The following is a 13,562-nucleotide window of genomic DNA, read 5'->3' as shown; positions in this document are numbered from 1 at the left end:
AATAATTAGTATTCGTCGCAATCTTAATTAATTAAAGTATTCAAAGATAAAGAAGTTAGGCATATGGTGGGCTTTGTCGATATTCAAAGATGGTAGGCATGCTGTCTGAATTAACCAAGTTTGACAAAGATTAATTAACACATTATTATATTACAATAAATAAATAAATAAAAATGGGCACCTGGCTGCATTCAAAATTTAAAATGTATAGACTTTAAAATAAAAATATCATGGTGCCAAATTCATTTCTCTTTCATATGTCAATTATTCATGGCAAAATATATCCGATACTCAGGTCAAAATATAGAGAAAATAATACATATTTTTTGGAGATGGAGAGAAATTTATATATAGTTATGTACCATATATTGCCTATATTTTTCTTGCAAGAATCAAAGGTTCGTCGAGAATCGAGATACAACTGAATTTTCTTATGTTGTATTTTGATCGAAAGATTTGAAATAAGTCCATTTGATTCAAATTAAGATGAAGGAAGCAAAATATATATTTTTTGGTAAATTTAAAATCCAGTCAAATACTTTCATCCAAATGCACCCTTAAATAGTCAGATTCTTCTGTATACATATAGGTTTCTTGGTTGTGTGTGTGGACTCCTGCACATCAAGCCATCCCAAGCCCAGTATCTGTCGAACCGTGGCGTCGGCTCGACTGGTCGAGCTAGTCTCGCCTTATTCGCTGGTTTCAAGTTTTTATCCCAAACCTAAAAAACCGAAATATGATTTATATGACAATTTTCGATAAATCAATTTTCAATTCAAATCGTAATTGGCATGTTGACAAATATTTTGAAAACAAAGGGGTAACGATTCGTGTTCATATTTCACAACAAAGTCCACATGTCTATCGCGAGACAACTCAACTGGGCCACCAAACCAGCCCAATGACTGCAGTCGCGGCCCAATGTACGTTGAATACAATCAATTAATAATCGGGATAATTCCATATTATTATTTTTGAAAGTGGAATGATTAATTAAATAATTATTCATTTTATGTCATTTTTCTGATTTAGTCATCCATTTTTCAATATTTCNGTTTTTTTTTTTTTTTTTTTTTTTTTTTTTTTTTTTTTTCCGGATTTGGTCCTCCGGTTAATTTGATCATTAATACGAGGTTGTGTTTGGATATAAATATGCGGGGTGATTCCGAAGGACTAGATTTGATTGTTGATTTGAGAATCAAAATAAATATATCGGGATGATATAAGAGAATTTGAATATTTCATTCTAATTTTGGAAAAAATAGATACAATGAATTTGAAATGTGAATTTGATTCACTCAAATCTTTCAATCCAAATGAAATCAGAGTGAATTTAAATATAGATCAACATAATTAAAATAGATTTATATTAATGCTAATACGCTCCAGTTTGTGTCTGCTTTTTCAATTTTAAATTATATATGTTTTGGTTTATTGTTATTTGTGAAATAAAAACAATTTCATCCTGATTATATAAGATTTGTTCACTAAAACCACTGAACTAAATGAACCGAAAAAAGGTTTTAAGGCTTGAATTATATGTATTCAAGCTTGATCTCGATTCGAAAGCTAGAAGAATTTCAAATTTTTTGATTGAACTTCTGTTCAAAAGATTGGAATATATTATCAATGTATTTGATCTATTGTTCGAAATTAAATGTTCAAAAAATATGAAATATATTTATTTATTTAATATATATTAAATAAATCAATAAAATTTTAAATCTTGCGATGTATTGAATAAAAAAAATTGGGTTCGAGTTCGACCGAAAGAAAATCGAACATATTTGAGTTTTGCTCAAATTCGATAATTATGAATACCGATAAAACTATTTCTTAAATCGGCTCGAGAGCTTCACGATCAGGCTAGTCTAAAGCTAACTGCTTCGATACTAAACCAGGCAAAAACGTGAAAGTTGTTTGATTGTGGTAAACTCGTGTTCAGGACCTAATGAAACTGATCGCACAAAAGCACGCCTTTCCTCTTTTTCCTATCGGTTCTCTTCACTTCCAGCAGGGGAAGATCCATCCTGATTTTTCTCATCAATCAAATTTCTCAATTGAAAGATCAGATTTTTACAGGCTTTATCGGCTTGAATCATCTTTGGCATGGCCAATGCAAGAGTGGCAGATGGAGTAGTAGTAGATGGCGGCGTCAGCCTCATCTTCGTGTATGGCACGCTCAAGCGTGGCTTCTACAACCACTCGCTTATCTCGGACCTCGTGCACACCGGCGACGCCGCATTCATCGGACCACGCGCCACCTTGGACGCATTCCCCTTGGTGTGCGGGCCCAACGGCATACCTTACCTGATCAACCTTCCGGGATCGGGTCAACTGATCCGGGGAGAGCTTTACTCCGTGTCTTCAGACCGGGGATTGGCCCGTCTCGATGAGCTGGAGGGGGTTGATCGAGCCCACTACGAGAGGCTTCCGGTGGCGGTGGTTTCGGATGGCGGGGACGAGGTGGTGCATGCGGAGGCGTACTTTGCGCATCGGGGATTTGGGGAAGCGATGAGGAAAAGGTGTGGGGAGGAGGGGCTGATGAGTGAGTACACTTTGGAGATGGGAAGGAAGTATGTTAGGAGGGAAGATAGGCCTCCTCGTTCGTGCTTTCTTCATGATATTAACAAATTCATTTCAGAAGGGAGTTGAGATTTTTATGGATTAATCATTCCCCTGCAGCCATTGCTGGATTCTTCAGCTATTTTTTGAAGGATTCAGCGTCGAACAATGCGTTGATCATTTCCAGTTATGCAATTAAGATTTCTGTTACTGTTAACACTGCAAATTCTCATGTTTTGGTTACTTTTAGTGATTCAACTGGGATTTTGTTATTGTGCTCACTGCATTTATGCGTATTGTATCTGGCATACAATTGATTAGCTTTATGTCTAGAATGTCACCAGTATGTATATTTTCCCACTACTTAGTAATAGCTTGGCAAAAATAGTCTCACTCATTTGCTCACTCGGCAAGAATATGTTGTTATCTTCATATCGAGGTAAAGTATTTTTTCCTTAAATTTTCTGAAAGACGTTGAATTGTAGTTTTTTCTAATTTTGAGTAGATAATAAGTGAATTATTTTTCATAAAAGTTTGAATGTAGAATCATAAGAAGCCAGCACTTTCGATGTGAACCTTAATGGTAGGATGCGTTTTTTTTCTTATGGATGACTATTATGGTTTCTTGGTTTCAATTATTATCTTTTTGACAATGTCACTGTGATGGTAAAATCATTTTTCTCTAGTTGCAAAGACAGCACAACTTCCGATGAGATATGAGACGAGCTGAGTTTAGGTTCAAATAGCAAGAGTATGACGCATGAGATACTGACACTATTTACGCATATAAAATGTTTATTCTAGTGAAATCCTCTCAACCCCCTAGATTTGACACCAACTGCATGCATTCAAAACTCACCAACTTATCCTTCATTTAACTGCGTGATAAAGCGGCAATGGGACACAACTCCTGTTATGTCTGGAAGTGATGTAATAGCTAATTATGTGTGAGGTGCAACACATGCAATGTCAATGAAAAATGGACAGTCATGCAAATCTTGTGATGCTTAAGTGGTTTGCTGCTTTGGGACTGCCTACAATATGGTAAATCTGTATGTGTTTTCAAGTTAATTTTGACAGCCAACCAGAAATTTTGGTTCCAAAAAATATGGGAGTTTGAAAAATCAAACATATTCTAGCTCAACTGTTCCCACCAAGAGCTTGTCAACCATTCAAATTGATATGGGAGCTTTGGACCTATCAGCTAGTAAATTTTCTTAACATTACTGTCGTACTTGGGTTTTGTTCTTACTGTTGTTAACTTTGTTGGTTTTGGGATTTAGTTTTATTGCAGCCGTATATATCTTAGAATTTGAACAAATATCGTATAACTGCTATAGAGTTTTGCGTTACAAGGTACACACAATCACAAAAGCAAACATAACCACAATAAACACTTATAAGATACATGAGCAAACTATCTGGAGATGCATATCACAATTAAAATTAAGTAACCATCTTCATCTGAGTCCCTCTTCAATTTTACTGTGATTATCACTTTAAACTGTACATTTTGTTCCAAGCAACATATTGACACTGGATGTATCAGCAAGGTTTTCTGCTGCAATCTCATGCGCCGGCGGTAAGAATAAAGATGGGAAATTTATCATTTCTGGTTCAATAAGATTGTTCCAGCCGTTTGAGAGGATCGAGCTTGCACAACCATCCAACCCTATGTGTGTCACATGCTTCACATCTGTCGGTAATCCAATCTTCATTCCTATTTCTGGTTCTTCTAACTCATCTTTGTATGCTGAATGAGATACATATTAAATATTTTTTGATACGTATATTTATAAGCATGTCAAAGAAGCCTGACAAGTGAACTGTGTAGTGAAAGGGGGTGACTTTGGAAATAATACTATTTAATTATATTTGGGTTATTTGATCAAGTTTGTGGAGTCAAATAAAGTAATCTTGGGGCGGCTTCCAAGATGACTATTTTTAGAGTATGACAGACACATTCAACGTGAGAATACAACCGTACTTTTAGTTATGCATCTTAAATTAGACATAACATGTGTATTGAATGATAGGAAATTTTCATTTTTACGTACCAAATAACTGGGAGAAGTTCTTGAAATTTTTTATCAGCTTTTGTAGTTTTGGAAGGGAGGATGGGCTCTTCAAATTTTGGCCCGACAAACTTTCTTCGTCATCCTCGTAGTCCCCTTCTTCTATGCTCCTGTCTCCTTCATTGGTTCCTTCAAAGCAAAAACAAAAAACCCAGAAAGGTTAAAAGTGTGCGAGTAAAAGGACTTAATGCTTGCATGAAATGCGTGCGTGCATGTATGTCTTGTAGAGAAGCAGACTCGTGGGAGTTGAGTCAATGTCTGGCTTTGATCTTTTTTGCTGCATTCCAATTGCTATGCTTGATTCAGAGATGCAGCCCATAGTGAATGGAAGAAGTAAAAACCGCTCACTTCGATCTCGCATGTCTTGATATGGTTTAGAACTGAGATGCAACAAGTTATGAGGTGGATTTGGAGGAGTGATGTTTCTATAATATAATATATATGCTTCTAACTTACACACTAGCTTTATTTTTAAGTTAGAACTACTTTGTTTTATATTGAGAAAGAATGTCCATTCACGATTGATGACTGATATTCAGTTGTCTCTCCGTTGGTTCTAAATAGGTGGGCTCCTCCTCTACTTGCCTCACTTAAAGGAGAAGGTAACCACCGCTATTTGCTTGTTTAATCTTCTTGTATCTTTATTTAGCTACTCCACCAAAATGAGTACGTTACAAGCGAACTTTTGATAACATGGAGAACCCCAATCGCTAAAGTCATAAATATAGCTGGGGAATTTTGTTAGTTTGCTTGATTCTGAAGAATTTGGAACTGTTGCTTTAAGAGCACAACATGTGGATACTGCTTTGCCTGAATACTGTATTTCTTCATTAGTTCTTTGTACTAAATTTGCCTGTCCATTCGCGGTCCTCACCATTTTGGGGCATCCGCCTTTGGCATACATGTCAACCATAACGAACAAGAAGCTAAAGTCTTGTACAAATCCTAATTTTCAGAGTATCAGATATGATCTGCGGGCCAAGCTCCAATGACGCAGTATTTGCAGAAGCCGCAACAATAGCACCACGAGTCGAATCCACGTCATATTCAATTTATGAAGGAAAAAATGATACTATCAAGCTTTTTATTTCACCATCTTTGGTAATATATTCACTTCAATTATTCTTTATATTCTCAACAAGAGGCTGTATATTTCATCAACTCGTGGACACAAGCAAATCTTCATAATTTGGCCTTAAAAAATATGACCAGATCCAATAGGATGGATTTGTGTCATCTATGACTTTCGCAATCAGTTTCACAAAATCTTGCGCCCTTTTCGTGTATGGTACTTCTGTTGTTGGTATCACGATGAATAAACTCGCTTCAATAAACCAAAACTATATGCATGCGAGACATCAGAGCTGGAAATTGGAATATGAATTGCACTGCAAGCTTTGCGTTTTCAAAAAAAGATGATTCTTTATACTGAAAGAAACAAGTTAAGAGATTTAATAAATTGATCTTAACACGGAGAATGCTACGTACAAAAAAATAGGGAGAACAATATCATTGAACACCAATATTAAACTTATCCTGGCACATGTGACGAAGTATAAATTAGAAACTTAACATCATGGGGGGATATCACGACATGTAATCGAGTTGAATGTACCAAATGATCATAGAGGAGGATAAAAATATGAAGACAAGGAGAAGCCAAGGAAGAGGAGGCCTCCGATTGTTGCAACAGTACGCTGTGAAATCTTTGATGCCAGCATACTTCCACCGACCACTGCCACCGATGTACAGATTGTATGTCCTATAATGGCCCCTACAGCAACTCCAACAGCATTTTTATGTGTAGCTAGCTGTAAAAGGCAAAAATTCAAAAGTTATTTACTCGTCCAGTAGACTAGTTTTGGATTTTTTTAGCTCGTAAACATGTTTGCAGTCCCTCTGATTGTTCAAATTCAAACATGTAAACTGTAAGATGAGATGACTAAAGAGATTATTATTGACAAGCCCAAAGTACAAGATGTTCACAACCACAAATATTGTATCACAACATTCACATTGAAACCATGACATATAAAAGTTTTCGATGTAATAAACTGTCCTCTAACAATCTACATCAATACAGATAGCAAATTAAGCATAACTCCTATTTTGCTTTCACTCCAGACAAGCCTCAAGGATCCAAGATCAAACTTAATCTGGGACATGGACAACTCATGCAACGGTATCATCTAGTTTTGAAAACTTCAAATTATAGTATGAAGTAGTGCCTAGAGTAAATCATGAAGGGGTTTTGAACTGAATTAAATTTTCACACTTCAGTTCACTCACTATGAATTAGGTTTATACATGTAGAAATATGACGACAAAAATCAATGAGAAACCTTATATTTTCTAGTCAAACAAAACCAATAGCGTTCGTAAAATGTTGTGCATGTCTTGGAATATAACGAGATGAAAATGAATAAAAGTACATCACCAAAAACAAATTATGAGCACAACTGTATATATTCCTCTATGACCAAACAGAGATCTCCAATGAATTCACAGTTCTCTGTATCCCTTGCTAAATCATTAACCATGACACAAACCATATTGATTATCTTAAGTTGATAGCGAGTAGATACTATGTGCAATATCCTTGTCCATAAATGTTGGACTATAATGAATTTCATCAAAATTTACTAGCAGCACAAGGAAAGCTTTGGCCATAATTTCTATGGCCCAAGTGTATGTAAATCTCTACAACTATAATATAGTTCTTAATATCGCTTGTTTAGCGATTAACCATGTTAACATAGGCTATCGTTCAAACACCAAGACCATTGGATGCTTCTATCTTAAACGAGACTGAATCTTGAAGCATTTCCACAGATCTTAGAAGAAATGGCTGAAATGCTTAGCCAGTCTGGTGGTGAACCACCAATTCTTAAGTTCTACAAAGGACTTCATGTCTGAAATGCATTTGACACCATTGGACGGAATATATACTCATATCCACAATGACCAAGTTTGAAAGTTGGCATACATACAATCAGAAACTTGAAGGTAAATAAGAAAATCTTACAGCTATTGTCGCAATCTGGCTACGATCCCCCCACTCTGCTAAAAATGTCAAAATAAATGACTGCGAAAAGGACATTGCAGTCAGTTACTTTAAAATCTCCAATCCATTTGAATTAAAGCAGAGGGAAAAACAAACACATAAAAAATTGAATAAATGAATAGGGAGAAATTTATCTATCTATTCCTATATTAAAGTTGAGTCATAATACAGACAAAATAGGTAGGTTTGTATGGTTTTTTCATGATTGTCAAAATCATCCCTATTCATTTTGATAATTATCATTTGACCTCTTTCTCAATTTTCACAATTACCCCTTTGGCGATTTTATGCAATTATAAACCTAGCGGTTTTAATAATTAACATTTTACCCCTATCTCAATTTTAACAGTCACCCCTTTGACAATTTTACTAATTAGCATACTGCCTCTATTCTATAATAATGTACCCATTTTATATAATTATCATCCCTATTCATTTTGTTAATTATCATTAGACCTCTTTCTCAATTTTCACAATTTCCCCTTTGCCAATTTTATGCAATTATCATTTCAACCCTAGCAGTTTTCATAATGACCATTTTACCCATTTCTCGATTTTAACAATTACCCCTTTAACATTTTTTTATATTAAACTTCCATTAAGGCAATAACTTAAAGATCATTTTAGCATTTTTTTAAAATTAAATTTCCATTAAGGCAATAACTTATGGATCATTTTTTACTCATTATCATATTGCCTCTATTCTATAATAATGGACCAATTTTTACATAAAAATTGAATTAATTCAATGATAACTTTGAAAAGAAAAGGACTGCGTGCACCTGAGAGCTAGTTAGAATATAAAACTTGATAAAGAGTAAAACAGGTAGAATATAAAGCCTGACAAGAAGTAAAAATAAACCTCCAAATAGATTGGTGTACAAAATCTAGAAAAATAACGTCGGAATTGTGTTTTCCCTTGCCCACCCTCAAGTTTCTCTTCTACCTGAAAATATTCACAGTGACAAACCAAATTCCACAATCTATCAACACATGTGAGTGGAGGGAAGATAAGAAAAGCTACAGAAAGTGCAGCGTATACGCTTTAGTAAGGTAGATAAGCTAGGATAAAGTCATGATTGGAATTTGGAAAGTAACTTCAATTTCAACCACCAGCTCTATGAAACAAGAAATATCGCCCATAAAAACCAGAAAGTGAGGTGAACACATTATGGTCCTGGTGTTTGGTAAATAATCTCCCTTTCATAGCGTTACATTTATCCACAGAGAACGCGTGGAAAAAGCTAAACTAGAAAGTTAACGAGCTAGTCATGCAACAAAACCAAAAATCAATGACTAGTCATATCAACCATGATATTTTACTATAACAAAACACCAAACAACAGCATCATGAACACAATATAGCACCAACATAATCAGCTTGCAGAAAAGGTTTATGCATATAACATACTGCAGGCTAGCATCCGGAGTGTCTCTTCAAGAGTCAAATTCCAAAAAATTAATTCCATAAAATAATTCAAAGATTAATAGAAAAACAAAAAACAGGAAACAGTATCAATTTCAGAAATAAAAATTACAATTATAAACCAAATTTATGAATAGGAACATACTTCCTCCATTTCTTTCTTCTGAGAGGCTTTTGAATCTGATCTCCAAGCAATATAAAGTAGTCGGAGTCCAAAAAAGGCATAAAGAACTGCCATAGAAAATTAATATCAGATATCTAAACAAGTTGAAAATCCAGTTAGCATAGATAGAAACTTGAGATTATACAAGCAAGTTTATCTTTCATTAAAGATGCAGGCGTAGTTCACCCACAACATGGCTTTCAACTTGGTGGTAAATGAGCCAATACCATTTTAACATTTTTTATTTTCATATTTCTCCAGCAGACTTCAAGGTTTTTAAAGCTCACCTTGGTTTCATGAAAAGCGTGAACAAAAATATTCAAGATTTTGCTTGTTTGAGCCATCATTTGATGAACCAAGTTCAATCACTATGGGGATATCACAAAGCAAAGTCCATAGGAAACTGACCTGGTGATAGTAGATTCTGTTTATTAGATAGACTGATGATAATTGAGTTTAGTGTGATGGACATAAGTGGTACATATATGTGAGTTGGACTAGAAGTCGGTTGCCTTTTTGCATAAATGTGCTGTGCACTGAGAAGAAGCTTAAATTAGGTTCGTAACAAGCTTGGAGCATATCCAATATGTTCCACGAGGTGAAGTGTAGCTTATATTTTTGTCTGTATGCTTAGAGTAGTATAGTTACTATTTTGGATACTGGCACATTATTCATTCCGGTCATTCACTTGATGATGATTATAGAAAGCCCAGGATGCATGTACTCTGAGTTCGGATCTGTGTAGTTAATATAATTTTACGCAACAAGCATTTCTAAAATGACACCAGGCACTTCACTGATCGATTCTATCCACATTTACTTCCTACAGATTCTTGTTATCTCCTTTCTAAACTCTCTAAAGAAGCACCCCTATATATTTCTTTTACTTTTTGCTTCCCCTTGCCTAACAACACTCACTGATTCTGTCCATATTAATTTCCCACTCATTTTTGGCTCTTTCTTTATAATCTCGCAATTGGCAATTGAGGGAAGCATGTTCTCATTTTCGCTACCCATCAAACATATTTAGTTGAACCGAATCATGAATCATCTGATCTTTTTTTTTTTTTTTTTGGAAAAGCAAGCGCTTTACATATTCAATTAGGGATGGCAATGGGTAGGGTATGGGTCGGATTTCATACATCCATCCCCATACCCATTTATTAAATTCATCCTTATACCCATCCCCATACTCATCGGGTATTGAATTTCATCTCCATCCCCATACCCATCGGATTATCGGATACCCATACCCTATCCAAATACTCAATTATCATATACAATTGAATTTTTTCAATTTTAAATTGTTTCAATGAAGTTATGAATATTTAAAAATTTATTTAAATGAACAATAAGAAAAATTATTCACGCTTTATAATAAGTGTGTGTGTGTGTGTANAAAAAAAATTTAAAAGAGTATTCGGGTCGGGTGTGGGTTGGATTACATCAAACCCGCCTCCATACCCGAACCCGAAAATCCTCATACCCGATTACCCAATTATTTAATCGGGTCTAAAGATCCCTCCATACCCTCTTCTATTCGGGTCGGGTATCGGATACTCTAACGGGTTCGGAGGAAATTGCCATCCCTATATTCAATCCCCCCTCCCCCGTTCCAAAAAAAAGGCAAAATTTTATTGATAGATATGGGAGAAGAGTGAAGCAATAACCTGTAGCTGCACTGTTAGTGTGTTTCCTTGATATCAAATTAGGCACAATCCTACCAAGACCAGTTGATAGTACCTGGTAGCATGTGTGGGAAATAAAGCATCAATATCATCCATCATAAGAAGTTTTGAGAGCCAAAAACTGGAAATAGACATAAAGCTTTAAATATTTGGCATTAATGGAGAGATAAGCCTAAAAGAAGAAATATAGAGCACTATTTCAGCAAAACGTACAGCATTCTTTCAGAAAACAAAACAGGACTATTTCAGCAAAAGAAACAGGATTCAACTTACTGTCATCACAAATAAAGCACTGAGGGCGCCGGATAGAACAATTGACTTGGGATGACGCATTGCCATAAGAGCTGCTATTATAAAAGTTTCATCTCCAATCTAGTAGCAAGGCATCAATAAAGATTATCAATAAAGATAAGGGATGTCAAATGAAGGATCTTATCAAAACAGGCTATCAACCGCTTAAAAAGGTTGATTTCATAAGTATAAAACAAACATAACTTTTCAAAATTGTGATGCCAATTTTTTGAGTGGTGAAACTTAAAATAATGTAATCTTGTAAAAGTATAATCAAGACCTAAGGCTGCACACTTTGGAGTATCAAAACCATAAAACACAGACCAACTTTTCAAAACACTGCTGCAAAAACTATTGACATTCTATTGCTTTTCCATTAGATATTTTCATTTCAATATTATCTTAACCACATAGACTGCGACCGACTATTTTCATGTTTTACTAGATGAAAGAAAGGAAATGATCCCAGCAAATTTTCGTAGGCATACTAGTGTTCTCTCTGGTTCTAAGTGAGTGGTTAACAAATTCAATCTTAACAACAAATGGCTGAATAAAAAAGGAAACATTCACATATTGTCCATGAAAAACAATAACAAAAGAAAGATTTTAGCTGTCCCATTTCTCTATTATTTTAAAGAAGATATTTCAACAATACGAGTCAAAATCTTGGTCAACAAAATTAAATCAACAATAACTGTTGCACGAGATGATGCCATGTTCATTATTGTAAATAGGTGACATTTCTATTGAGCATTACACCAGAAAACAAAGATTAAAATGTGGTTCTTATCAATATGACAACTCAAACATTAAGTAAAAGGATGGTAAAAAAAGAAATACTTTTGATGGGATGAGAAATCAAAGTAGTTATACATGGCATGATACTGGAAAGTTCAAGCTCGAGCAGCAGAGAACATCGATAAATCTGAATGTAAAATGCCTGGCAATATATGATACCAATATTTACCTCGCTGACAATAATCATTGATAAACTTGCAAAGAAAGCATCAGATAGCCCAAGACCAGAGTCCAACGCAACACCAAGATTAACAGAATCAGGATCTTTTACATTCCTTGCAATACCAGTCTTGATTTTGTCCACAAATATCTGCCAACCAAAACTCATGAACGGTCATCACACTCCAACATAAATTCCACAAATACAACACATACACCAAGAAAATATCACGCCAGCATGTACATGATCACTAAGGCACAGCTTCTATTTCCAGCTACAGTTGTTAAAAGTTCGAGAATTCTTTCGTCCAATAAAAGTTCAATGGCACCAAATATATGATAACAAGCAGCAGCTACTGAAGAAATTAAGCTCCTCAGAAACAATTACAGCGGCTGACACATTATAACATGATTAAATCGATATAAAAAAAAATCAAGAGTTTTTAGACATTTTAACTCAAAACCCAACTATTGCAACGTCTGATTTAGCGGGTAAAACTATAAAGCAGTGGAATACTGACTTTACTACGTCGGCCCAGATCCTTGATCCCTGCACTCGCCTCATCCCTGCCATTCTCCTAGCATTGAGAGTATACACATAGATGAGTCCGAACATAAAAAATCCAAGTGATTACCACGAAGAAATAAGAGTGAAAAAACAACAAAATCAAATTACCTGAGCTGCGATTTGGGAGAAGAAGAGAGAGAGCAAGAGCAGGTAGAAACCAAAGGGTATCGTTCGAGAAGAAGTTGAAAACCCCATTTTGGCTTGATTCTGAGCAGTTTTTTGGGATCAACAGAAAAGATATAGAAGGGGATCTGGATCCGGAAAGCTAATTGTGGATCGGAATAATTTTGAATATTTGTTCTATTAATTTCCCAGAAATTAGGGCTCATTCCATTTTACTCATAATTTAGTCGTTCGTTATTCTTACATATTTAAGAACTAGCGGTGCGAACGCGTGAACATGATATTAGATATTTGATAGAATGAATATGAAGCTTTGTAATTTGATATGAACATTATAATTAGTGTGTTCGTGCATATTGTTGTGTATGACAAAAAATCTATTTTTCTATTAAACTTAATTACAATAAAAAAATATAATAGTATTATGGTAGGAAAAAAAAATTTTGCATTAAAAATACAAACCGTAAAGTTTTTTTAAATTGAGAAGTTTTTAAATGTGTTGGTACGGTAGGATTGACGTGGAATTATTATATGTAGTACTGTTGAAGACGAGGGTAAAAATGGAAGATATTTTGGTGTGTCCTCAAACATTTTTTCTAACCGACTCACACTTAATAAAGAAGAGGATAAAAATGGAAGATA

The 13,562-nt window shown here is 34.9% G+C and overlaps 3 protein-coding genes across 4 annotated transcripts; 1 reads left to right on the top strand and 2 right to left on the bottom strand.

Moving 5' to 3' along the window:
- The first annotated feature begins 1,904 nt into the window (after positions 1-1,904).
- On the top strand, positions 1,905-4,319 carry LOC140974091 (putative gamma-glutamylcyclotransferase At3g02910). The gene has a single exon (XM_073437331.1). It carries the CDS (start codon positions 2,110-2,112, stop codon positions 2,653-2,655), a length of 546 nt encoding a protein of 181 aa, XP_073293432.1. The 5' UTR covers positions 1,905-2,109; the 3' UTR covers positions 2,656-4,319.
- LOC140974090 (CRIB domain-containing protein RIC4-like) lies at positions 2,577-5,603 on the bottom strand. The gene is made up of 4 exons (XM_073437330.1): positions 4,878-5,603; positions 4,623-4,769; positions 4,076-4,318; positions 2,577-2,704 (listed from the first exon to the last, which is right to left on the bottom strand). The coding sequence occupies exons 1-4, from the start codon at positions 4,999-5,001 to the stop codon at positions 2,661-2,663; spliced, it is 558 nt and encodes a 185-aa protein (XP_073293431.1). The 5' UTR covers positions 5,002-5,603; the 3' UTR covers positions 2,577-2,660.
- Positions 5,604-6,089: 486 nt separating this feature from the next.
- LOC140974089 (GDT1-like protein 3) lies at positions 6,090-13,163 on the bottom strand. Of its 2 annotated transcripts, XM_073437327.1 has the most exons (9): positions 12,906-13,162; positions 12,751-12,807; positions 12,240-12,380; positions 11,255-11,353; positions 10,964-11,036; positions 9,276-9,361; positions 8,567-8,650; positions 7,666-7,725; positions 6,090-6,451 (listed from the first exon to the last, which is right to left on the bottom strand). In XM_073437327.1, the coding sequence occupies exons 1-9, from the start codon at positions 12,990-12,992 to the stop codon at positions 6,263-6,265; spliced, it is 876 nt and encodes a 291-aa protein (XP_073293428.1). In that variant the 5' UTR covers positions 12,993-13,162; the 3' UTR covers positions 6,090-6,262. The 2 variants fall into 2 exon arrangements, with proteins under 2 accessions (XP_073293428.1, XP_073293429.1); XM_073437328.1 differs by lacking the exon at positions 7,666-7,725 and having other exon boundaries at positions 12,906-13,163.
- Positions 13,164-13,562: the final 399 nt, after the last annotated feature.

This window comes from Primulina huaijiensis, chromosome 3 (assembly GCF_012295235.1).
Source record: "Primulina huaijiensis isolate GDHJ02 chromosome 3, ASM1229523v2, whole genome shotgun sequence".
Lineage (NCBI taxonomy): Eukaryota > Viridiplantae > Streptophyta > Magnoliopsida > Lamiales > Gesneriaceae > Primulina > Primulina huaijiensis.
The sequence above is the reverse complement of the archived record's forward strand: the minus strand, read 5'-3'. Positions and strand labels throughout refer to the sequence as shown.